The 25,789-nt window shown below is 32.2% G+C and overlaps 3 protein-coding genes across 3 annotated transcripts; 2 read left to right on the plus strand and 1 right to left on the minus strand.

The window, feature by feature from the left end:
* Positions 1 to 5,790: 5,790 nt before the first annotated feature.
* LOC108227747 (large ribosomal subunit protein eL30) lies at positions 5,791 to 7,739 on the minus strand. Its single transcript, XM_017403063.2, has 5 exons — positions 7,549 to 7,739; positions 7,351 to 7,456; positions 7,085 to 7,186; positions 6,161 to 6,229; positions 5,791 to 6,074 (listed from the first exon to the last, which is right to left on the minus strand). Exons 1-5 carry the CDS (start codon positions 7,567 to 7,569, stop codon positions 6,034 to 6,036), a joined length of 339 nt encoding a protein of 112 aa, XP_017258552.1. The 5' UTR covers positions 7,570 to 7,739; the 3' UTR covers positions 5,791 to 6,033.
* Positions 7,740 to 13,917: 6,178 nt separating this feature from the next.
* LOC108226943 (ETHYLENE INSENSITIVE 3-like 3 protein) lies at positions 13,918 to 16,974 on the plus strand. The gene is made up of 2 exons (XM_017401939.2): positions 13,918 to 14,223; positions 14,628 to 16,974. Exons 1-2 carry the CDS (start codon positions 14,195 to 14,197, stop codon positions 16,606 to 16,608), a joined length of 2,010 nt encoding a protein of 669 aa, XP_017257428.1. The 5' UTR covers positions 13,918 to 14,194; the 3' UTR covers positions 16,609 to 16,974.
* Positions 16,975 to 18,470: 1,496 nt separating this feature from the next.
* LOC108226851 (G-type lectin S-receptor-like serine/threonine-protein kinase RKS1) lies at positions 18,471 to 22,691 on the plus strand. The gene is made up of 7 exons (XM_017401846.2): positions 18,471 to 19,825; positions 20,588 to 20,713; positions 20,799 to 21,016; positions 21,100 to 21,310; positions 21,409 to 21,646; positions 21,737 to 21,884; positions 22,158 to 22,691. The coding sequence occupies exons 1-7, from the start codon at positions 18,514 to 18,516 to the stop codon at positions 22,467 to 22,469; spliced, it is 2,565 nt and encodes an 854-aa protein (XP_017257335.1). The 5' UTR covers positions 18,471 to 18,513; the 3' UTR covers positions 22,470 to 22,691.
* The last annotated feature ends 3,098 nt before the right edge of the window (positions 22,692 to 25,789 follow it).

Consider the following 25,789-nt stretch of genomic DNA (forward strand, 5'->3'; position numbering starts at 1 on the left):
GTGAATCTGTGAAAGAAGAAAACAGGTTATAAACGGGAAACATATTTATTTTATTTTATTTTGTCACATGGAAACATATTTATATATAGGGAAAATGAATTTTTTTGTCACTCAACTATTACTTTTTTTAGAAACCTACCACCCATCTATTATGTTTTTATTATTTGTTACTAACGTTATATGGGCACTAGAAGTTTACCACTCTGTTAAGTTCCGTTAAATTGGGATGCCAGTGTGGTTTTATTTTGCTGATGTGACTCGTTGACATCGCTGATTTATAAATGAGTTAAAATAAAGAAGATGTTGAAGCAAAAAACTACTGCTAAAGAGTGAGATCTGGGGAATTTAAAAAATAGGGTTCTAAAACGATCTACTGTAAATGCACGTAAATCTAATTGGTATACATCCGTTATAGTAATACTCTCTCTATCCCAAATTAGATGAGCTAGTTGACTGGATAGATGAGCTAGTTGATTTTGGGCACGTAACTTAAGGTGCATTGACCGCTAATTCCGAAATTTATTTTTAAAATTTTTCTTTTGTAAATGAAAATTTTATATTTAAATTTTTATTTGCCAAAAAAAATTTCAAAAATAAGTAATATAGCTATGCGGTCAATAGACTTTAAAATGCGTGCCCGAAATCAACGAGCTCATCTAATTTGGGATTGAGGGAGTATGTACATTGTTTCTTCTCAAATTCACCTTCGTGATGATTCTCCCCTCTAATTTCAACCGTTGCACCTTCATGCCAGTGTTCTAAAAATCCCCGATTTGACCGATTAATTCCCTGTAAGGTTGTTGAACGATCCGATTTTTGAAACCCGATTAATTCTTATAATTTTTTTTCAATCGAAGTATATATAATAAATTATTAAAATAAAATACAATATTACTTTAAATATGAATAATCACAGAATTTATGATATAGTAAATATATTTGTTATTAAATAACTAATATAATAATAATTAAATGTTAAATATAATATTTTAATATTAAAAACAACCGATTTTCTCTCCGATTAATCCTTCCGATTAATTCCTGATTTTTGATTTCTATTTTATTTAACATTTTTGATTAATTCCGAGTAAATACTACTGCGTAAATATATTGTCAGCCATATAATTTTTATTTCTTTTTGTCAGCCATGTATACTACTGCGTCTACGCGGACAAAATAGTTAACGTCCGTTTGAAAAATTAACGGAAGGATTAAAATCAAATATTTTAATTAGTTCAGTGTTAATTGTGAGTCAATTAAAAGATAAGTGGTAGATTTCTAAAAGAAGTGATAGTTGAATGACAAAAAAATTCATTTTCCCTTATATATACTCTGTTTCATTATTAATCAAACCAAATAATGTGGGTATTTGTTTACGGCTTTTAAACCCCAACTTCTGGTTTACAAGTTAGAAGCACTTATTTGTACCGTTTGTAAAAAGTCAAGAAACACTTATAAAAATCTAGGGATGCTGAGCATCTCCAAGAGGCTCTTCATTTAGGCTCCAAACTTGAGATTTGAGGAAGGAGAGGAAAAATGTTGCTCCAAGAGACTCTTAAGTGGCTCTTAAATCACTAAGTGCAAGTCCAACAGTGTCCTAGTTGGAACCCTAAATATAATATAAAAAATTATGTCCCAGTAGTTTAGGACATATTCTACCAACTTCAACTCCAACAATGTGCCTTATTTTCACTATATGTTTAGGGGCCGTTTGGCTTAGCTTAAAAGAAGTTACTTATTGCTTTTAAGTGATTTCTTGATTAAAAGTGATAAGTAATTTTGTACTTATAAGCTGTTTAAGTGTTTGGATAAATTCATTAAAATTCACGACTTATTAGGTATAAAAATTGCTAAAATAATAATAAAATATTATAAACTATCTTTTAGAATGATCCTACACATTGTTGTGAAGTTAAATTTCGAAAAAAAAATAAGTCAAGAAAAAAAGCTAGCATTTCTAACTTCCAAAATTCCAGCTTATAAGTCGCCAGAAGTGCTTATAACTTTTTTACCCAAACACTACGAAATAAGTAGAAGTTGACTTATAAGCTAGAAGCTGGGCTTAAAAGCCCAGCCAAACACCCCCTTAATATTTTATTATTAAAAGTTCACTTTCATCATTAAAACATAATATAAAGTAGAGAGAGAAAGAGAGTGTTTGTAGGAATTTATTATAAAATATAAGAAAGGGCAAGGAGAGAGAGCGCCTCAAAAATAGGGCTTAAATGGATTGTCCTAGTGATATAAGGCATCACTAGGACATTGTTGGAGCAATCCTTTTTATCAAATGCCCTAAATCAATATATATATATAAAGGAGGATGCGGGTGTCTCTAGAATTGTTCGATTCAGTCTTCTAATTTTTCTTAAATTTCGGAGAGAAAAAATATAATTATAATTCAAAAAATCAGGTTCAAGAATTCTAAAAGTAATACAATTCTTTTCTTATTGAATTCTAAAGATAATACAATTTTTTTCTTTTTTATTTAGTATTTCTCATTGAATTCTAAAGATGATACAATTCTTTTGTTACTTAGTAATCCTAAAAGAAATAGGATTATATTTAAAAAATCAGGTTCAAGGATTCCAAAAGTTAATACAATTCCTCTTTGGATTCCAAAGGCAATACAATTCTTTTCTTATTTATGAATCCTAAAAGGAGTAGGATTATGTTTATTTAAACTAACAATCATAGATAAAATACAATTTATATTTAGGATTTGTAGGGTAATACGTACAATTTTTATTTTCGATTTAGTCTTATAATTTTTTTAAAATTTTGTATAAAAAATAAAGGATTGTAAAGATATCAATCATTAAAAAAATTAGAACCATAAAAGAATAATAATTTTTAACCAATAAATACGAATCATAAAATAAAAATAATTAACAAAAAAAATAGGATACATAAATTAGGAATCATATATTGATTTTATAATAATGTAAATGATTCTTGATTAGTATTGTGTTTGACGGGCACGGGAGGCGGCCCAAACTAATTTTTATCTAAATAATAATAATTTTTCTATTAGTATTATGTTTGACGGGAAAGTGGCTAATATAATTTTTATCAATGTTATGATATTTTTTTTGTTAAAACAGTACCAGGGTTCAAAATAATTTTTATCCAATTATAATCTTTAATTTTATTATAATTTGAATAATTTTTATTAGTATTGTGTTTGACAGTAAGTCGACTCAAACTAATATCTAAACTATAATATTTTGTTATTAGTATTGTGTTTGACAAGAAAGCGGCTCAAACTAATTTTGATCTAAATTATAATATTTAATTTTATCATAAAAATAATAATTATGGATTAATATTGTCTTTCACGGGAGGCCGGTTCAAACTAATTTTAATATTAGTATTGTGTTTGACAAGATGACCACTTAAACAAATTTCTATACTAATTATAATATTTTTTTATTAGTAATAATATGGTTAACGGGAAGATGACTCAAATTTTTATGTTATTATGATATTAATTCATATCAAAATGTATAACGACGCCGCGAAGCGTGGGTCTCTAAAAACTCTCCGTTTAATTTTTCTATTTTTTTTGAGAGAATATAGGTAAAGTAGCTAAAATACAGTAATCGTAAAAAAGATATAAATCTAAGTAGTTAAGAAATAAGAATTTTAACAAAAATATAATAGCTAAAATCTATGAAATTCTAAGTAGTTAAGAAATAAGAATCTTAAAAGAAAAGAGAGATAATTCTAAACAATTAAGAAATAGAAATTTTAAAAAAAAATATAATAGCTAAAATCTATGAAATTGGATATATTTATCCGAATATAATTATAATTTTATTATAATGTAAATGATTCTTGATTAGTATTGTGTTTGAGGGGAGGGCGGCCCAAATTAATTTTTATCTAAATAATAATAAATTTTCTATTAGTATTATGTTTGACGGGGAAGCGGCTAAAATAATTCTTTTATCTAAGTTATAATATTATTTTTTTATTAAAATAGGACCACAATTGAAAATAATTTTTATCCAATTATAATCTTTAACTTTATCATATCGTAATTATAATAATTTTTATTAGTATTATGTTTGACCGTAGGGGTAGGGCGACTCAAACTAATATATATGCTATAACTTTTTTGTTATTAGTATTGTGTTTGACAAGAGAGCAGCTCAAACTATTTTTATCTATATTATTATATTTAATTTTATCATAATTATAATAATTATTGATTAATATTATCTTTGATGGGAGGGCGGTTCAAACTATTTTTTTTTATTAATATTGTGTTTGACAAGAGGGTCACTTAAACAAATTTTTATAATTATTATAATATTCTCTTTATTAATGATATGTTTAACGGGAACATGACTCAAAATAACTTTTACGCAATTATAATATTAATTCGTATCAAAATTATAAAAAAATCATAACGCCGCCGCGAAGCGCGGCTTTATTCACTAGTTTTGACTAAAGACATGATTTAAGGCTTCTCTTGGACTTGCTCTAAGAGCCTCTTGTTTCTCTCTCCTCTCTCCTCAAAGTTAAGAGTCACCACATTGCTCCTAACTTATTTTTTAACAATAAAAAAATCCTTTCCTCCAATTCACCTCCATCTTTCCATCTCTTTTGTTATAGTGGAGCCCAATATATGAATAAAATATGAAATAGAGAAGAGATGTAAAGAGTATTGTTGGAGTTTACACTCTTAACTTTGTCCTAAATTGCTAAGAGCCACATTTTTTATTATATTTAGGAGCCAACAAGAAGGCTCTTGGATGCTTCTAACTTCTATTCTACTTTTTTATTTTAAGCAAGAGGCACTTATTTTAAACTCACCCAAACGGCTCCAATATAAGAAAAAAATACTATACTTATTTCATTTATAATCCATGTAAATACTTACGTAATTTTCTTACCTCAGATTATTGTAAGTAAAATTTTCATCTTAATAATGAGCCGGGTCTTATAGAAATAGCCTTTGGACTTTCCAAAACCTGCTGACATCTTACCCTCCTTATCTTTGCTAACATCTTACCCTCCTTATCTGAGCTCAAATTAGACCTACCTCTTTAGCTTAGCTCTGATTAGGCCTCGTAATTTGACACACAACACGCTAATACGAAACTAAAGGACATGAAAAAAATGAATATGGATTATGATTTTCAATACATGAAACACAAAAGTACATGAACAGAAAATTACACGATAAATTTCATGTCGGATACGAGTTTTCATTTTGGATACACAAAATACACAAAATATTTGTACATAATTTTTATTTTATATATATGGTACGATATATTAAATATATAATTATGTAAAAAGTATATATTTATATGTACATATGTAGACATATATTTTAGATACACTAACAAATTTACAAAGAGAATTGTATACAAGTATAGATATATCATTCACATTTAATGAAATTAATTATACAAGAAAAAATATATTAATATTTTTATGTATAATATATAATATACACGAAATGTATAAGAAAAATACACGAAATATCATACAAGTTTCAAATTAAGCACACAAAGATCAGATACAGGTTTCAAATTAAATACATGAAATTAATAACGGGAGGTACAAGTTTCGCCTTGGAGTACATGAAACACGAAAAAACACAAAACAGAAACGGAAGTATACTAAACGAAACGATTGCCACCCTAAGCTCAGATATACCAGGTACCTCTCCGTATAATAATAGAAACAGTAATCAAAATCATATCATTTAAACATATGATTCCTCGACAAAAGAAATGATTCTTGCAGCAGCAGCACCATAGTGAACAAAATCCTATGTATAATAACAAAACACTCCTTCGTATATAAAAACTCATTGAATTCATAAGAGACATAATCCATTTAAGACATCATCAATACTCAAAATTCATGACACTAGAAGTCTCTGACAGCAAAGAACACATTCCATAGTGACCTCTGGGCCTCAAAATTAGTATGGGATACAAGATAGATGTCTGAAAAGTCCCCAATTGAAATACTACTGAAATAAACAAATCATTTTACTAGCTGAACGATGGTCTCTCAGTGATCCCCAGGCAATGTCTTGATGATATCAGAATCACCTGAAATATTTATCAAGGATTAGTTTACAAGAACCCATGCATTATGTTTGTAAGAGTTGTATGTGGATTGATGTGTAAAATCATACCTGGATCCACAATGCTAAGGCATGACACTCGGAAATACTTTCCACATGCTGTACCCAAGTCCACATTGTCTAAACAAATGAAAAGCAAACAAAACGATATTTAGAAAAAGTAGCATTTTAATTCACAAATATGTATATGGTTGATCAACAAGCACTGCATAACAATGCAGCATCTAAGAATATCAGATACCAAATCTGTGAAAGAATGATTGCACAAAACAATATCACAATAGAAATGTTGAAAGTAGAACAAAAAAAAAAGGAAATCTTACGAAACTAAAACAATTAGTTAGAATAAGTGAATAACTTAATAACTAAAATAAAGGCTATACAGCCAAGTCAGTTCCTAAGCATCAATTCCCATCAATCACTCACATCAAAATAACAAGAGATTGTACAAACAAACAATAATTCCAAGTAATCTGTACTAATTTTGTATTAACTCCTTCAGAAAGTACTGGTGAAAAGTGATAAGATAATGAATAATAGTTGTTGTATGTAATGGATTACAATACAGTATCTAAATATATCAGGTGACGTTTTCAAGCCGGAACAACATCACAGTGCACAGTGGAAATGTTGATTATAAATCAAAATCAGAGATATTACAACTTACAAGTTACAGCCCTGAGAAAATTAGCAATGATAACCACAGCACAACTAGAGTTCCTGAACCTTTCAAATCTGGACATATCTTACAAATACTAATTCAAGGAAGCATTATTGTTAAACAATCAAAAATCCTAATTCACTAGTGAATGCCCTTCAGAAAAGACTATATACAGAACAACCCAAAAAGACAGTAGAAACAAATAACAAGTCCGAAAACTCCAGGGACTGATAAACCATCTCTAAACAACCAACTAAGAGTGATAAGCAAAACAATGCAGCAAAAAAATCGAACAACAAGTGGCGTAAACTTACTTCCATTGTAATGGTGCACCCCGACCTTTGCAAGCATGGCATAGTATTCGATCTCTGACTTCCTCAAAGGCGGGCAATTGTTCGATATTATAATCAACTTCCCTACAATACAACCCAAATGTTCATTTTAATTTATGAATCAAGCCACACTAAATATACATAAGAAGAGAAATGAAGCATAACAACTCCAATTCACCGGCCCACCACAATTAAATCGAATAAAAACATATAGAAACATATGTAAAAATAAGAAGAAAAGATGAAACCTTTGGAGCTTCTGAGAGACTCGAGCACAGTCTTGTAACCGAGAGTGTATTTACCACTCTTCATCACAAGAGCCAGCCTGTTGTTGATGCTCTCATGAGTCTTCTTCTGTAAAATCAAATCCAATTGAATGGAATCGAATCACATATACTTATACAAAAAGAAAATACATAGAGATATAGAAATATGTATATATTTACCGTCTTCTTTCCGGCAACCATCTTCGCTCCGATGTGAAATGAAAAGAATGCAAAGGGAGTGCGAGTTGGCTGAGCAAGAGGCGGCCAACAATGGTGGTGTATATAAATATATAACACAAGATGTCCTCTTCTGCTAGGGTTTAACGCAATGAATTATTTTATGGGCTTGGGGGATTACATTGGGCTGTATTCCACTTTAACCCAGAACTTCCGGGCCCCTTAAACAGGTTTTTGTTCACTAGAGTCATGACTAATATAAGATATAATTTTTAATTTATTTAATTTGGCCGAATTAATTATTGATTTCGATGACAATGAAATTTACCAAATCTGATATTTGAAATACAGTTAGATTTGAAAAAAAAAATTAAATCTGAAATGGCTTTGGTATTATACATTTCTAACACAAACATGACATTAAATACAAAAAGGGTTAATTATCTAGTTTGTCACTGAGGTGGACTTAATGTATCAAGTTGGTCATTGAAGTGAAAACGGTATCAAAATAGTCACTAAAATCATTTCAATTATCTTCCGTTAGTTGTCCCGTTAGTTGTCCTTGACAGAAAATGCTGATGTGTCAAAAGTGCATGATATATATGTTTAACAAGACTTCATTTCATTGCAAAATAGAGCATAATAACATCCACCGTAAAGACAACTAAAAGAAGCCAACAGAATAACAGAAAATAATATTTGCAACATAAGTCTACTGCTTATATATAATAAAACACGAGGATCCTAAAAGTCTTGAGTAAAATTTTCTGCATTTTCATCCCTGGTAGTACTTTCACTTCCTTTCCCAACATCCATGCTCCGGTTGGTAGTCATACAACTAAACACTGAAGTTTGAGTATGTAATGTAGGCTTTCTCCTGATTTCCAACTTTTTCCTCTGATCTGGAGTTGTTTTCGGTTCAGATTCTCGAGTTAATGTACTTTTAGTCCTCCCAGATGTACAAGCTTTTTTCTTCGATTTGCAGGTCTCGTCACGTGGAGTTGAATTTGGACATTTGTTTTTTCTATGTCTAGTACCACCACAAACACTGCAATGCATGATTTTTGGTGTAGCGTACTTTAGAATTCAGAGCCTTCACGAAGTGGTTGGCTTGCCCTACTCATGTTGCCTCCCTCCCATTCTTCCCTTCGTCAAATTTTTTTTGGCGATTTCTTAATTGTTTCGGAATGTCAGGTGGTAACAATGGATCAGTGGTCTTAAATTCCCAAAACTCCTCTCCTTTTATGGCCTCTAGAGGTTGACCATAAGATTTTAAGTACCTATCTCTTTTAAAGTAATCAGAAACAAAGTTGATTGGTTTGCCTGCTATCATGTATAGCTGCTATCGCATGTGAACATGGTATCCCGGTTAGCTGATATACTCGACAAGCACAAGTTTTGTTAAGCAAATCCACTGTCACAACCCTTACACCTTGTTTAACCTGCACAAAAAAAATTCAAATTTTAATATTTATAAACTTAAAGTAAAAAAAGATACAGAGCATTATTTTACTTACAGCATATGTCCTAACTCCATCCCACATGGCATTCCAATTTCTGGCTTCGGTTACATAAAAGTCAAGTTTCTTTTTAATGTTTGGACAAAGAATTTGATCACTCTTAAGCATTTCTTTTCTTTTCTTTTTAATTCTGGTCATGAGCTTAAATGTAATCTCTTGTATCATTGTCAAAACTGGCATATACCTGCATCCAATTGGCATTTAAAAAAATTACAAATAAACATTGCAATAATTACAAAATGGATTAAAAATGTAAATCATGCATGATTATACCTCTCGTTTATGATCCATGCGTTGAAGCATTCGGACATATTATTTTCCACATTGTCCGCTTTTGATGTTGTTGCAAAGTGAGCTTTAGTCCAAAATTTAGCATCAAGGTTCCTCAGTTGGTCATAAGCAGGTCTTGAATGTCTTGCAATGGCATTCATAACTCTATGATGCTGCACAGGGTGTGTGGCCGTTGCTGCCATCCAAAATGTCTCTCTTAAGAATGCTGATGGATTTTTTTTTTTTCTGAAATTGGAGTATAAATGTCGAGCATAGAATTTATGTTCTGCGCCGGGCATGTAATCTTTTATTGCATTTTCCAGGCCCTACAAGAAGTTATTTAATTTAAGTTATAACTTATTCAACTTAAGTATAATTAATACAATGATTAATGAAAATAATACCATAATTACAATGATAAGAAGATTATACAATTACAACAGATTTATTATTATAAAATTAGTAATTCCAAGGTTTATGTTAAAGGCAAACTTGGGATCTGCGGTAACCATTTTTCGTTTACAAACTCTACTATCACATATATGGTACAACTTGGACTGGTGTTCCAGATAAACTAATTTCCTGATAATTTTCTTTTATAATAGCCAAACAAGAACATTCAATGTACAAATAGTCTCTAACATTCAACGTACAATAAAAAATATCTATTTTATTTTTATAACCAGACATCTTTAGAAGCAATCAAAAAAATGAAAGTAATGTACCTTCTGTTGATCACTTATGACGGTAAAACCATAACCATCACCGATATTCAAATCTTCCACCAGTAGCTCCAAAAACCAACCCTAGGAGTCCGTACTTTCACTCTCCACGACAACAAACGCAATGGGATACATCTGATTATTACCATCTCGTCGCACGACAGATAGTAGCTGCCCTCCACACACCGTTTTCGGAAAACAACCGTCCAACCCTATTATAGGTCTACAACCAAGTTTCCAACCTTCTTTCAAGGCGTGATAACATATGTACATTCTTTTAAACTTGGCCTGAGAATCCATATCCATCCTGGTGGTACTAATTTTGATTGTATTTTTAGGATTCACCTTTAGAACTTCACTTGCAAAATCTCTCACTCTAGCATAATGTTCTTTAGACTCATATAAACCCCGTCCAATGCATCTTTCCTCACTCTAATACATTTAATTCTTGTAACCTATATCTCCATTTCTTTTTTAATAACCTCGATCATGTCTTTAATTTTCCACCGAGGGTCTTTTCTTATTCGATCACCGTACTTTTTAGTCAAGTACTTAACCGTGGCATGCTTGTTCGTGTAAGGCTTCGTGCAAATATGATCATCCACCAAGGTCTTAATTTGAACATTCTCAGAATTTTTAATTCTAGTACACCATATATAAAATGGGCACCCTTCTTCACATATGACTTGACATCTCTGAGAATCATTCTTTGCAAAGTAGACTGCTCTCCTATCATTTAAACCATATTGTCTAATTGTGGATCTAAAGTCATCCATAGATAGAAATTTCAAGCCTATTGTAAACTTTATAGTTCCCTCTCTCTTTTTCTTCTTTTATTCTTGACCAAATTATCTCCTATAAACACTTTTTTGCTAATTTCATCTTCAGACGAGGAACCAATCAATCTCAGTTCATCACTCTCAAAGCTAGACTCATGGCCGCTAACATCTCTAAATTTGTCGCTAGCTAATTTCTCCGTAAATAACTTTTGTGACTGCCTACATTCATTCAATTCTTCATCACTATCGACATGATCAGAGCAATCATCTTCACTTGATTCAGTTACACTATATTGCACTGGTTCATTATCACCATCACTTCCACCATTGTTAAAGATTTCAATTTTGATAAATGGACAAGCAAAGTCAAAATAGTGATCTATGTAGAGGTCTATCTTACCGTAAGGCATTGACACATTAACAACCTCTCTAACAGACTCGTCATCATACATAATCTTCATACCATCACTAAAATCATGACCATTCGTTTTATAATAAACAAGAGCTATAAGATCATAATCGAATTTCTTACTAAAATCTTCCAAATCACGAAAGGAGAACTCATTTGTGTCAAGATTGATCGTATCCACCTTCCCACCATGATAGCTCGGTTTTGTAATATCCAAATTACCATGATGATGTATATAAACATTAGCTCTTGTTGACATCCTGTAAAATTGAAAAGAGCGATGCATTATATATAAATTACAACCAGTGTATGACATACGATCGTTTTACATTACACGTATACATTACCTTGCTGATTAATACACATTCAAGTCAGGGTTTTAGTTTCTCCCAGTTTACTTGCCTCAATTTATAGGCATCTGTAATAATAATGCATTGAAATAACTAGAGTTCACTTAACCTTTAGTTATCTAACCATGATTATTTTAACAGATGTTATAAAACGTTAACAGACTATACAATTGGCTCAAGTTGGTGACTATTTTGATACCGTTTTCACTTCAGTGACCAACTTGATACATTAAGTTCACTTCAGCGACCAGTTAGATAATTAACCCAATACAAAAACAATCCTTCATGAAAATATATTGAAAACATGCCTCCACAAACTCCTTGCAACTCTATTAGTTTAAGAGCCTCAAATTCTTCCTCGTTATTGAGGAGCAAAATAATCCTTCCTTAATCCTTAGTCATTATTATACATTACTCTTCATCCCCGTACATTCAAGTTGGAGGTATTTAGTTACTTAATTATTAAAAGATGTTAAAAGACGAATAGAAAGTGAGTATAAATATCTTTGTAGTTTCCAACTAATTAAAATAAACTATGCAACAATAGGATCAGGATCCGATAGTCCGCTCAAGATTATGTGATTTGATTTATATAATCAGAATGATAAATTATGAATATTTAAAATTATAAAATCTCGTGAATAAATAAATGATAATCAATAGTTCTAATTATAATATATATATATATATATATTTAAATCATCAAAAAAAAATTAGATAGGTCTTAGTTTTGAAATCAAAATAATTAAAACTGATTTAGGTCTTTTTTGAAAGTAAAAACTCATCAATTTTGAAGTGAATCACTTTAAATATCGATTTCTGCTAAACTGCCGTGTAGACGTTTGATTAATCCGCTTTTTAAATACATCAATTATTAACAAATATTATAAATTAGAAATTTCAATCATTTGATATTTTTAATAAAATTTAAAATCTTATTTTTTATCTTAAATCTGATAAACCTAAAATCACACAACAATTATATCATATCCTTGAATTTGCCAAATATGCATACATAGTGATACTAAGTGCGTGTGTTTTCTAACAAATTGGTGAAAATCATTTCTTAATTTGGATTGAGTTTCATTTATTTATTTTTTTACAAATTTCCACTCTTATAAAACAATAATATAATAGATGGCGAACTTGAATTATACCCGAATTTTAACTACTCATTTTCTCTCAAATATTAATATCTTTTAAAATAAAGAAATTATAATAAAGTGCTTAAAAACTTAATACCTACATCTTGTATAAAAGCTTTTGAAAATCTACATCAATATCAGCAAGATTTATAAATATTTATAATTTAAATTAAAATCAAAAGCAATCGCTACTGAGATCGTTTAAATTTAAATCATCTCCCATATATACATACTTAAGTTGGGATTTCGAAGTCATACTAAATAAAAAAACACAAAAGTTAGACTTCAATAATTACATTGAAATTTTAGAATAAACATCAAAAGGACCATTTGGCTGGGCTTAAAAGAAGTGATTTATTGCTTAAAGTAAAAAAGTTGGTTTGGACTTATAAGTTGTCGTAAGTGTTTGGATACCGTGACTTATAAGCTTTTAAGTGTTTGGATAACTTAACTTATAAGTTTGTATAGTTTCGTAGTTTTGTAATATAATTATTTGATATTTACGAAATAAATTGAGAAAAGTTGACGAAAATATTAATAATTGTGTTTAAAAGTTTTTATAAGTATTAATATTAAAACTTAGTATATTTGAGTATTTCATAAAATTTCTATAAATATTAATATATAAAATTAGTATATTTGAGTATTTCATCAAATTGAAGACAAAAATTTAAATTAAAAAATTTTTATATTCGATCACCTCTCACATTTAGATGGTTATAACATGAAGTCGTCGGAAACAAAAAATAAACAAAGGTAGTAGGAAGTAAAGAGCAGGAAGCTGTAGTTGAAATAAGCTTAAGTTGGATCTTGAAAAAAGTCAGGATCTGTAACTTTTTTCCTGAGTTTTTTTTATCTTTTTTAAGTGTATGAAATCATTTGCCAAACGGTTGGCGAAAAAGAGGAATAAGTAAGCTTATGGGCTTTTAAGCCCAGAAGTTGCACTTCCAAACCCCGGCAAAATCTTATGAGATTCCCTATATTACAAAATTGAACTTAGTAATTTTCATATCGGTTATAATTGATTATTTAAAATTTGTTTACTAAGAATTGCAAATAGTTAATTTTGATGATGAAAATGTGAATAAAAAAGAGTGACTTGAATTGAAAAGTCAGGACAAGTTGTAAAATATGCGCAGCCGCAGGCATATAACCAAACGCATCCTTAATGTTCACCGAGAGTCAAAATTACAATTGAACATCTCCACTCTTTTTATTTTTATTTTGCTTTTTCTCTCACGGAGTATCTTTTATTCTTTTCGGACCCCCAATAGCCCCTCTCTCTCTCTCTCTCTCGTACATCCATTTACAAACCCTGCACTCATATCTATACATATATCTCTATATCATTCATGCTGTCACATATTCCAATATTTCTTACTTTAATCTTTCTATCTTCTTGGTTGCTGTTGAACAAGATAAAGTCATAAAGGGTTCTTTTGATCGATTTCGACATGGATGAAGAGATTGTTGCGGAGATCAGGTCTTAAACCCATCATCTTTTATGCCCTTTTTTCTTTTTGTTCCCAACTTTTTGATTGATTTTTTATGAATTATTCTGTTTTTTCTTTATGGGTTATTCATGAATCATGATTGTTTTACTTATTTGCTGATGTTTCTTGAAAATACTAATGTGTAAGTGATTTTTATGTGTATCTGTGAGTTGGGTTCTCTTTTTCATTGTTTTTTAGTTATTCGGGCTTTCAGGTTTGATGTGTCTGTGTGTTTATAGTATTTTGTGGCTGTTCTCGACTCCCCACGATTGTTCTTTTTAATTGAAAGATGGGTTTTTGATTTGATATGTGTTGAAATAAATTTGAATTGTTTGGGGAGTTTGTAATTTGATTGAAATTTAATGGTTGTTTGATGATTTATGGTGGGTGACAGTTGGGATGTTGAAGGAGATGATTTGAGGGGTGTTGATCTAGCGGATAAAGATGTTAGCGATGAAGATATTGAAGCAGAAGAGTTGGAGAAACGTATGTGGAAAGACCGTATTAAGCTTAATAGGATCAAAGAAAGACAGAGACTTGCAGCTCTACGGGCAGCGGAGCAGCAAAAGACTAGGCAGATTACTGATCAGGCTCGGCGGAAGAAAATGGCAAGAGCTCAAGATGGGATTCTGAAGTATATGTTAAAGCTTATGGAGGTTTGCAAAGCTCGTGGGTTTGTGTATGGGATTATACCTGAGAAGGGTAAAGCTGTCAGTGGAGCTTCAGATAATATTAGGGCTTGGTGGAAAGAAAAGGTCAAGTTCGATAAGAATGGACCTGCTGCTATACTGAAGTATGAAGCAGAGTGTTTTGCAAAAGGTGAGGGTATAGGCTATTTAAATGGAAACAACCAGAGTTCTCTGAAAGACTTGCAAGATGCAACTTTGGGCTCTCTTTTGTCTTCTTTGATGCAGCATTGTGATCCACCTCAGAGAAAATATCCACTAGAGAAGGGCATTCCACCACCATGGTGGCCATCTGGAAATGAAGACTGGTGGCTAAGATTAGGACTATCGAAGGGTCAGGGTCCCCCCTATAAGAAGCCTCATGATCTGAAAAAGATGTGGAAAGTGGCAGTGCTCACTTCTGTGATAAAGCACATGTCACCTAATTTTGCCAAGATCAAGAGGCTGATTAGGCAGTCAAAATGTTTGCAGGATAAGATGACTGCTAAGGAGAGCTCAATTTGGTTGGGGGTGTTGGGCAGAGAGGAAGCCCTTGTGCACCAGCTTACTAGTGAGAATGGGGGATCTGGTATCACCGACTCTGTGTCCGGAGGTCGTAATCAGAAGGACAGATTGTCCGACAGTAGTGACAGTGAATATGATGTTGATGGTGTTCAAGATCGTGTACGGTCTGTTTCTTCTAAGGATGGATGTAGAGTTAAAGAGATGACTGTGGAACCATCTGTTCCTTCTAATAAAATAGGTCCACAGCTTCAGAATAAAGAGAAAGGAAAGAAAGCAAACAAAGCAGAGGTGCAGCAGCATAAGAGACAGAAGCAGTGTGTTGAGACTAATGTTGTTGAACAACAGGCTGCGAGAGTTGTCACTGAGCATCGTGATGAGATCCGGAGCACTATACATGATATAAACCGATCTGATGCACAGTTATATGCATATAACATGCCTGCTGGTCAACGGGAAAGTGATGCATTATTGTCGGTTAATGATAAAGATGCACACAGACATTTTGAGATGCCAGCGCCGGGGTTGAATACTAACAATTATTTTGTTAATGTTTCTGCCAATGTAATTTCACCAAGCTCCTTTTCAGGCGAGAGGTCTTTTCTGTACCCGGTGATGGGCAATATGCTCTATGATCATAGGTTCACTCAAGGACCTCAAGAGTCTGGATTGGCTGTAGTACATCAGTCTAGCTTGCCTCATGGGTCTGGGAATTATGGTTTGCATTTTGGCTCTCATGATCCTGGTTTGCATCATGTACCTGATAATGGTTTATTACATCAAGATCGTCCTTATGATTTTCAAAATACGTCAGTACAATTTGCTGCTAGACATGATGAACAGCGATCTCAGGTGACTAACAATGATATCCGGATGAAACCAAATAGTTCTGCACTCCATTTACCAGTTTCTCATGAATATGGAGGTGCATCAGATGGACATCATAGTGGCAATCATGTTCCAGATAAGTTTCACAATGAGCAAGCTCCTACTGTCCCGAGCGATTTTGAGTTTCACAATGAGCAAGCTCCTACCGTCCCGAGCGATTTTGAACCTCCACTCGGTGATATACCAATGGATGATTTGCCAGAGTTGGACAGTCCGTTTAATCTTGAATTTGGAGACCTGAGTTCACTAGACCAGGACTTTTGGCAAGAAGGTGGTCAAATGCAATACTTTGGGTCCTAACTGCTGGAGCTGCTACAAAAAATAATCAGATTCTGTATGATTTTCCGAAAGCCTTTAAACAATCCCCCTCCCACCTCCCTCCCTCAGATTTGAGTACAAATTATTTACTTTAGTTATTACTTAATATGCATGCTTCAGGGAGTTGAAAGAATGATGGGATCATTTGACAAGAATTATCTTTCTTTGTAGTTTTGTTAATCTGGCGCCGTCATTGTCATCCGTGGACGGATAGACTGTAAAATTATTATGGTTTATGCTACTCTTGAGATGGTGGGAGCTGATAATGTAGGCAATTTGTTTTCCTAGACATTGAAATAATGGAGGAACATTTTACATTTCTCAGTAGCAAATTCATGGCTTTGTGTGTGTTCTTTTTCCCTAGAAGTCCCTCGAGTAATGAACTTTGTTATACATCTCGGTTCCTAATCTGTTAAGGTAAAATAAAGAATAGTGATGCGTGGGCAAATTAGGCAAGTGAGGGATATAAAACAAAACTCGATTGTAATTATGTGAAGTGCTGGTAGCAAAGTTTAGCATTCTACATTAGAAGCCAAAAATTTGTGATAGTATACTAGTGTTAGCAAAACGTTGCACGAGTGTCTGTTTATAATTATTGTCCGGAAGTATATTATCAGTAATGTTCAGATATCACCAACATTGTTTGTTTCTCTTGCAACTTGTGTTGATCCAGAATCCCACTTAGATATGACCGAAGCAACGCATTTTCTCGTTGGGTAATATATTTGATAATGATCGAATAAATTTCAGTTAATGAAAGAAACAGGATTAGACTGGATACAGCATAAAGGACTCATTCTCGCAGACGCAGAGTGTATATACTTGAATGCATTATCGAACAGCAAGACAACACTGCAGGTAGGAACTATGTGTTGCGAAAAAGTCTCCAGGTGCTTACTACCAGATTCTTCTTTCTTATAAGCCCATTGTTTAAATAAGTCGAAGAAATTTCATGGTTACATCAAGGTTTTAGTTACGGTGCCGGCACTATTTCTTCTTCTGCCGCTGACTTTGCATATTTCTCCAGAAATTGGGCGTTGTATGAACCAGGAACAACGGAAATAATACTCTAAATTGTCGTATATGAGTCTACTAGGATTTGTTCCTCTTTAAATCATGAGCATGGAGTTTTTTGCATATTAGGAAGAGGTTTACATTTACTTAATTTATTCTATATTCGTCCATCTTCTGCTAGTAGTTTATGAACAATCAAATATTAGTATAATCACACATCTTATATGTAAACAATACTTGATAGTTGATACTATATATCCTTAGGGCGACCAATGCAAACGCCAGGGGCACCACACCACTATCTCAGGTGCACCAAAAAATCTATTCATATGTAGTATATTAACGATAAATTCATGTATTTATATATTTACATGCATCTGATTGATTGTGTTATTAATCTTAATACAATGTTTTTGATCATGTCAGTGTATAGTTTGAATGTATGTAAATTTTTCCTTTACAAAATTGAAACATAGGGCACCATTTTCAAAATTCGTTTAGGGTACCCAAATCTCTAGGGCCGGTCCTGACTATACAGTAGTGAATTAGTTAAAGATCGTGTCAAAAAATTTTCTCAGGTTTGAGATCTATAAAAAGATTTTACACCAGAAGCACTCTATATTATCAGTAATGTTCAAATATTCACCAGCATTTTTTGCTTCTCTTGGTTGATCCAGAACTCCACTAGATCTGCCTGAAGCAATGTATTTTCTCGTTGCTTAATATATTTAACAAAACGTTTAACGTGACAAAAACGGGATTAGATGAAGTACAACATAACAGACTCGGTCTCACGAAGAGTGTCTATATATAATATATTTACATGCACTATGCATTAATGTTTAGCAAGACAACACGCTGCAGGTAGGAACTATGTCTTGCGAAAAAATCTCTATTTGCTTAGTTCTCATATTTCTCCTCCTCCGATCTTGCACTTCCACCAGCATCATCACCCCTGATAAGCCTCTGAGAGACGGCCAGGTTTTAGTTTCTGCTGGAGAACATTTTAAACTTGGTTTCTTTAGCCCTCATAATACTACCAGGAGATATGTAGGCATTTGGTACAATAAAGTCTCTGTACAGACAGTAGTCTGGGTTGCCAACAGAGATCATCCAATCAACCACACATTCGGTGTTCTATCGCTCAATACAAGTGGAACTATCGGTCTGTTTGATAGCCGAAAGCCAGATGCTGCTGCCATATGGTGTACTAATATTTCCAACTTGTCATCTGTTGTTAAATCAAGCTACTCAGCGGAGCTCCTGGATACAGGAAACTTGGTTGTGCATGATAATGATAGCAAGAAAGGTTTTATATGGCAGAGCTTCGACTATCCGACAGATACACTACTTTCCAACATGAAGATTGGAGTGGACCTTAGGTCTGGTCTCAACAGAGTCCTCACATCCTGGAAGTCCGAGGACGATCCAGGCACAGGGTCATATTCACTGATGATTGACCTTAATGGAACTCTGCCTCAGTTATTCTTGTACAAAAATTGGGATCCATTGTGGCGCGGAGGACCTTGGAATGGACTCGGATGGAGTGGTGTACCTGGAATGGGATCACCTGATTACGTGTTGAGTGCAAGTTATGTTGAAAATTCTGAGGAGGTATACTTAGTTGATTATATTCGTAACCCCTCATTTATCTCTAGAATGACTGTTAATGAGTCGACTGGCACGCTTCAGAGATTAACGTGGCAAGAGGATGCCAGGAAATGGATTAATTTCTATTCAGCACCGAAGGATCAGTGTGACCGTTTTAGTCATTGTGGTGCTTACGGTGATTGTAGTTTTAACATGTATAGCGTGGGGGAGTATGAGTGCAAGTGTGCTCCAGGATTCGAGCCAAAGTCATCGTATGACTGGTACTTGAGGGATGGTTCACAAGGTTGTTCTCCAAAGCGACAAGGCCAATTGTGTGGAAAGGGTGAAGGATTTATAAAGCTGGCTAGGATGAAGCTACCCGACACTACTAAAACAAGGCGAGACAAGAACTTGAGTCTGGATGAATGCACTGAACTGTGCTTGAAAAATTGCTCGTGTACCGGATACTCTGCTGCTGATGTGCGTGGAGGAGGTTTCAATGGTTGCATTACATGGTACAGTAAACTAGTGGACTTGAGAGAGTTTCCAAGTGGTGGCCAGGATTTCTACCTGCGTGTGGACGCCGTTGAACTAGGTATCATTTATTGTCTTGTTACTGGTTTATTAATCACTTATAGTAGTTCAGGTGTCTATTAAAACCTGGTTGTTCTCTTTTAAATATCCCCGATTTATTGAATGATTCCTGATTATTCTTAAAATATATTTTACTGTTTTACTGAGTACCCTCCGATTTGACTAAAAGTTCCCGATTTATTGAAAAAATCTCTCATAAATCCTAAATTAGCAGGTCAACTCATTAGTTCCGATTCCCAATTTTTACAATCATGTCCGAGTCAGGTGTTTTAAAAACTGAACTCTGCTTATATCTGTTTAGATATCACATAGCATTACTGGGATTGAAGGCAAAATTTTGAATCTTTCTTCTGTTTTATCTAAATCTAATAAAAAATGATAACAATAATTTCCCATAATTTTCTGAATTTGAAAATTCTGCGCATATAGTTAAAGGCTGAGAGACATGGCTCCTACCCAAGTCACTTCATGGCTCCATTTCTCTCAAAGACTTGAAAGATAGATAGAGATGGTGAGGAAGAAAAATCGTCAACTGTCAAGTCTTGTTTACTAGTATAAAGACCCTGGATTAGTGGTTATTGTAGTATCCTGTGCCCTATGGCACAAGTCAAGTGATATTAATAATATTATTCTATATTTGATCTGTTTTTAAGTTATTACATCACTAGTTCTCAGTTTTCACTTCTTGCTTTTCTTTTAAAATTTAAATTCAGTAGTTGCATTAAATTGTTTTAATATCGGATTTTTCTTCCTTATAATGCAGCCAATTCTTTAAATAAGTCGAAGAAATTCCATGACTACATCAAGGTTTTAGTTCCAGTGTCACTGAGTGCAGCACTTCTTCTTCTGTTAACAACTGCATATTGCTTACGAAGAAAAAAGAAGATAGGTAAATGCAATATTAGTATAAATTATGTTTTACGCTTGTTAATTACCCACTTTTCACTAATAAACATGTCGCAAATCAAATTTAGACAAAGCTCGAAGAAGGCAGGAGGGTTTAAGGTTGTCTAGAAGTAGCAGGAACCGTAAAATGCCTGTCCCAGACACTTCCGTGGGAGAGGAATCCAGTGACATAGAAACAACTACAGTTGATGTTAAATTATTTCCATTAAGCACTATTATTTTTGCAACTGAAAATTTCTCTCTTGATCATAAAATTGGACAAGGTGGTTTCGGCTCCGTGTACAAGGTATTTAGCAGTTTAGTTAGTGCACCTAGTTGTTAATTCGCGGTTAATATCAGTACATGAACAATTCTTCTGAAATATTGTAGGGTAAACTGCGTAGTGGACAAGAAATTGCAGTGAAAAGATTATCAAACACGTCTGGCCAAGGGATTGAGGAATTTAGGAATGAAGTTACATTGATCGCCAGGCTTCAGCACCGGAATCTTGTCAGACTCTTTGGATATTGCGTGCAGAAAGAAGAGAAAATGCTGATATATGAGTACTTGCCAAACAAGGGCCTGGATGAGTTTCTTTTCGGTATGGTTCACTAATTAGAGTTGTTTATCATAATAACATATATTGCATGTTATGTTTTGGTAACTATGATATACTAATACTTGGATGATTCAATTCAGATAATGAAAGAAGAAACATATTAGATTGGAAGAAACGGTTTGATATAGCTTTGGGCATAGCTCGGGGGATGGTATATCTTCATCATGATTCGAGATTGAAAATCATTCACAGGGATTTGAAAGCAAGTAATGTTTTACTAGATTCAGAACTAAATCCAAAAATATCAGATTTTGGGATGGCTAGAATATTCAAAGACAATAAAATTCAAGAAGCAACAACCAGAGTAGTGGGGACATAGTACGTTTTACTTTTGCTTCTTATGTATAGATACATAAGCACCTTTTTTAGTAGGCCAAAACATATAACATGGCACTACTGTGATTGCAGTGGTTATATGTCACCGGAGTATGCAATGGATGGACTTTTTTCAAGAAAATCCGATGTTTTTAGTTTTGGCGTTCTACTCTTGGAGATCATAACAGGAAGAAAGAACAGCAGTTATCATTCTGAAAACTGCCTCAATATTATTGGACATGTGAGTAACTAACAATTTTGTGTTCAAATTATTTGACAAAAAGTTTATATTAATTTGATGATATCATTATTTTGTAACTCTCAGTAGAGCCTATAAACGTTATGTGATAGCAATAGCAAGTATTAGAGAAATAAAAATTAATTTTTGAAAAATTGGCAATTGTTTGAATCAGGAGCAACAGAACTTATATACTAGATTTGTCGCAAATAAGTCTCCATGCAATTGTTCTCCTTAAATTAAGAGTAGGTTTACAATTGCTTAAATGATTATCAGGTTTGGGATCTATGGAACGAATCAAGAGTTTTGGAAATAGTAGACGAGTCGCTTGGTGAATCAAGTGATCATGATCATGAGATGTTCAGATGTATCCATATTGGATTACTATGCGTGCAAGAATCTGCCACTGCAAGACCAAGCATGTCGGAAGTATTGTCTATGTTAAGCAATCAGATAAGTCTTCCAGCTCCAGGGCAGGTTGCATTTATCTTGAGAACATCAGACGATAGTCCTGCAAACATGGGTTCTAGGAGTGTTGGAGTCATTTCTATCAATGATGTGACAATTAGCACAGTTGAAGGGCGCTGAATGAGGCTCAGGACATCAAGCTGAGTGTTCTCTTTATAGTAGTTTCGGGCTAAGAATTCTGTGTACCGAAAGACATAGTTTATTTTGTGAGAAAAGCAAGTGCGTTATATTGTTGTAGCAGAATTCTAATATCGTTTTCAAGACATCTGCATTGTCCTTTGTGTGTTTCGTAAGTGTGCTTTAGGTTCTGGTTTCCCAGAGTGCATTATGTTGAGTTTATTATGCTAGTGTGCTTTATGAGATTGTTTATCTAAAGCATCTCCAACCGTGTTTGTTAGCAATAGTCGGTTAAATTGGACATATAAAATATTGGGTATTGCTAAACATGTAATAGATTTGGCTAACTATATTATAAAAATAATATGCTATCATTATTTCAAATTGTTAAGAAATGACCAAATGTTGGCTAAAATTACATATGTAGGAGTTCTATTTGTTTGTATAACTTTTGTTTGTATAACTTATAAAGTTTATTTGTAGTATCTATTAATTCGTTTTAACTCAGGATTGCAGAGGATTGGACATGTCAAAAAACTTCTTACTTTTATACAAATTCAAATGAGTCCATATAATAGAATACTAGCAAGCATACATACTTGTGAGGCATGAGCAGAGCCGTGCCTGAGATTTTATGTGCCCTGTACAAAATTTTAGAATGATGCCCTATAATTAAAATATAATAAAATAATAAAGTAAATAAAATTCAAAAATTAATTAAATATTTTCTTTTATAATATAATTTAAATACAACGAAAATTAAGAGATAAATTACAAGTACATGATTAATAAGATGTAATCATTATAAACAAAAAAAACAATGACATAAACCTAATTTATATGTAAACCTATTTAAAATTTTATATAAATATATAATTTAATTAATGTAATTTTATAAGTTAATATTTTTCATTTAATATGTAAACATTGCATGTAGTTATAAAATAAAATAAATTAATCACCTAAGAATTGAATTACTAAAAAAATGATAAAATTAGAAGTTGTCTACAAAATCTTAGTGTTCACGGTTGTATTATATTTTAATGAAATAAGTAAGACCAGTAGTCTATATTAAATTATTAGGATTAATTTTAATTTTAAGATCAATATAACATGTTTTAAGTTTACTTATAATTATAATTGATAATTAGTTAGCATGTATTATTTTTTAAACTTTATCTATCTGCACTTTTTTTGGAAATAAAATTATAATTACTTTTTTTCCAACAGTATATATTATGTGTATAAGGCGCTAAAAAATGGGCCCTCCAAATTTTTGGGCCCTGTTCCGTTGAACACTTGGAACACCCTCAGGCACGGCTCTGGGCATGAGCCTTTGTACTAATTGCAATTGGACACAATTTTTGGTGTTTTTCTTGAAACAACTTCGCTATCATCATATAAAGTTCTTAAGTTTTTTTTATGGCATCTTCAAAACTCATTTTTTTTAAAAAAAATCAGAATATGTTATCTCAACCCATACGTTTTTATAAACACGTGTCTCAATTTTTTCAAAAAAATTGTAAGGAGATGTTTAAAAATTTGGATTTATTTTGAAATTCTAGATTTAAGAAAATGACATGTTTCAATAAAAAAATGAATTATTTCATTTGAAATTCATGATATTTTAATATTATTATAAAATTAATAATTTTCTATTATATATCTAATAGAGCAACTTTGCTCAATTTAATTCAAAATGACCAATTTACCCTTTGCTCATAATACATGTTTTTATAGAGAGAGGTCATTATTGACTTTTAACACTAATGTATTTGTTAGACATTAATGTCTAATCATTAATATACATTAATTATTTTATAATTAAAACTCCAATACATATGTATATTATACATATATAATTATGATTTAATAATAATAAATAAATAAATATCCAGTGTTGTAAAAAGAGGGAATCAGAAAATCAGCGGTTAATCAAAATGATTAACAGGATCATTATTCAGAATTAATTTAATATCATATATGTATAAATAATATATATAATCATTTTTAAAATTTTAATTTTTTCCCAAAAATTTTGTAAATTTTAATATTCTGCCTCATTTTCGACTCATTAATCCAATTTTCGACCAATTAGTCATCGATTTAACCGAATTTTAATATATTTTTTGTATTTATATTTTACTCCCTCTGTTCCCCTCATTTTGTTTACATTGGGGGACGGAGGCTCGACACACATTCTAATGCTCTTGTAAAACGTAGTTCGATAAATTATTTTGAACTTTTTTTCTCCTGAATGAAAATTTGATGTTTAAATTTTTATACAAAAAAGAAAATTTTTAAAAAGTAATTTATAGAATTATTTTTTATATGCGCCTTAAAATGCGTGTCGAACAATATGAAAAAACTGTGAAGAAATAATAGGGACAGAGGGAGTAACAAATATTATAATAGTGAGGATATGTGTATATATGTATAGACATCAACATAATATGACTTAAAATACAAATAAATATAGAAATTTAATATGAAAAAGATGAATAACGATATATAACATATATTAAAGAAAATAATTTAAAGCAACCCGTGCTTTGCACGGGTTAAGAAGCTATTTAAAATAACACCTCAAATAATTTCATTTAAAACAAACTCGAAATGAAATATAAATTTTCAAATGACGTTTTATGTAAATGGGTGTTGGCCCTCATTATCACAAAAATCCGTCATTAATGTCCAAAATATTACGATTTGGAAAAAATGGTCCTAAATATCATTTATTAACGTCACATCATGCAGCGTTTTGAATTATTATCAAAAACGCTATATCGTCTAGCATTCTGTTAGGGTTAAAAGAATATAACGCTATTTCATGTAACGTTTTGTTAGGGTGAAAAAAACAAAACATTATATGATGTAGTATTTTGTTGGAGCTATGAAAACAGAACGCTATTTCGTAACATTTTGTTGAGATTAATCAAGTAAAATGTTGCACTAGTGTTTTCCCAAAATTTGAAAACACTAACCGGTATTTGGACAATTTTTTCGAACTAAATGCGTTTTGTGAGATTTGGATTATTTTTTTTCGTTTTATGTAAACGATATGTATATGAGTATTTCAAATACATAAAGATGATAGACCAAATTTTATCTGAAGCTTTGTGAACTAGATATTTTCTTGTGATCATCCCACTAACATAGCCTCTTCAAACGCGAAAAGAATAAATTATAATGTAGTGATAATATAGCAGGCCACGTAGATATAATAAAATCGCCTCATCAAAAAATATCTCCTCCAACCCCACCATCTGCCACATCAGCAATAAAGCGAAAAAATATCTCTCTCCCTATACACACAACTCTGT

This window comes from Daucus carota, chromosome 1 (assembly GCF_001625215.2).
Source record: "Daucus carota subsp. sativus chromosome 1, DH1 v3.0, whole genome shotgun sequence".
NCBI lineage: Eukaryota > Viridiplantae > Streptophyta > Magnoliopsida > Apiales > Apiaceae > Daucus > Daucus carota.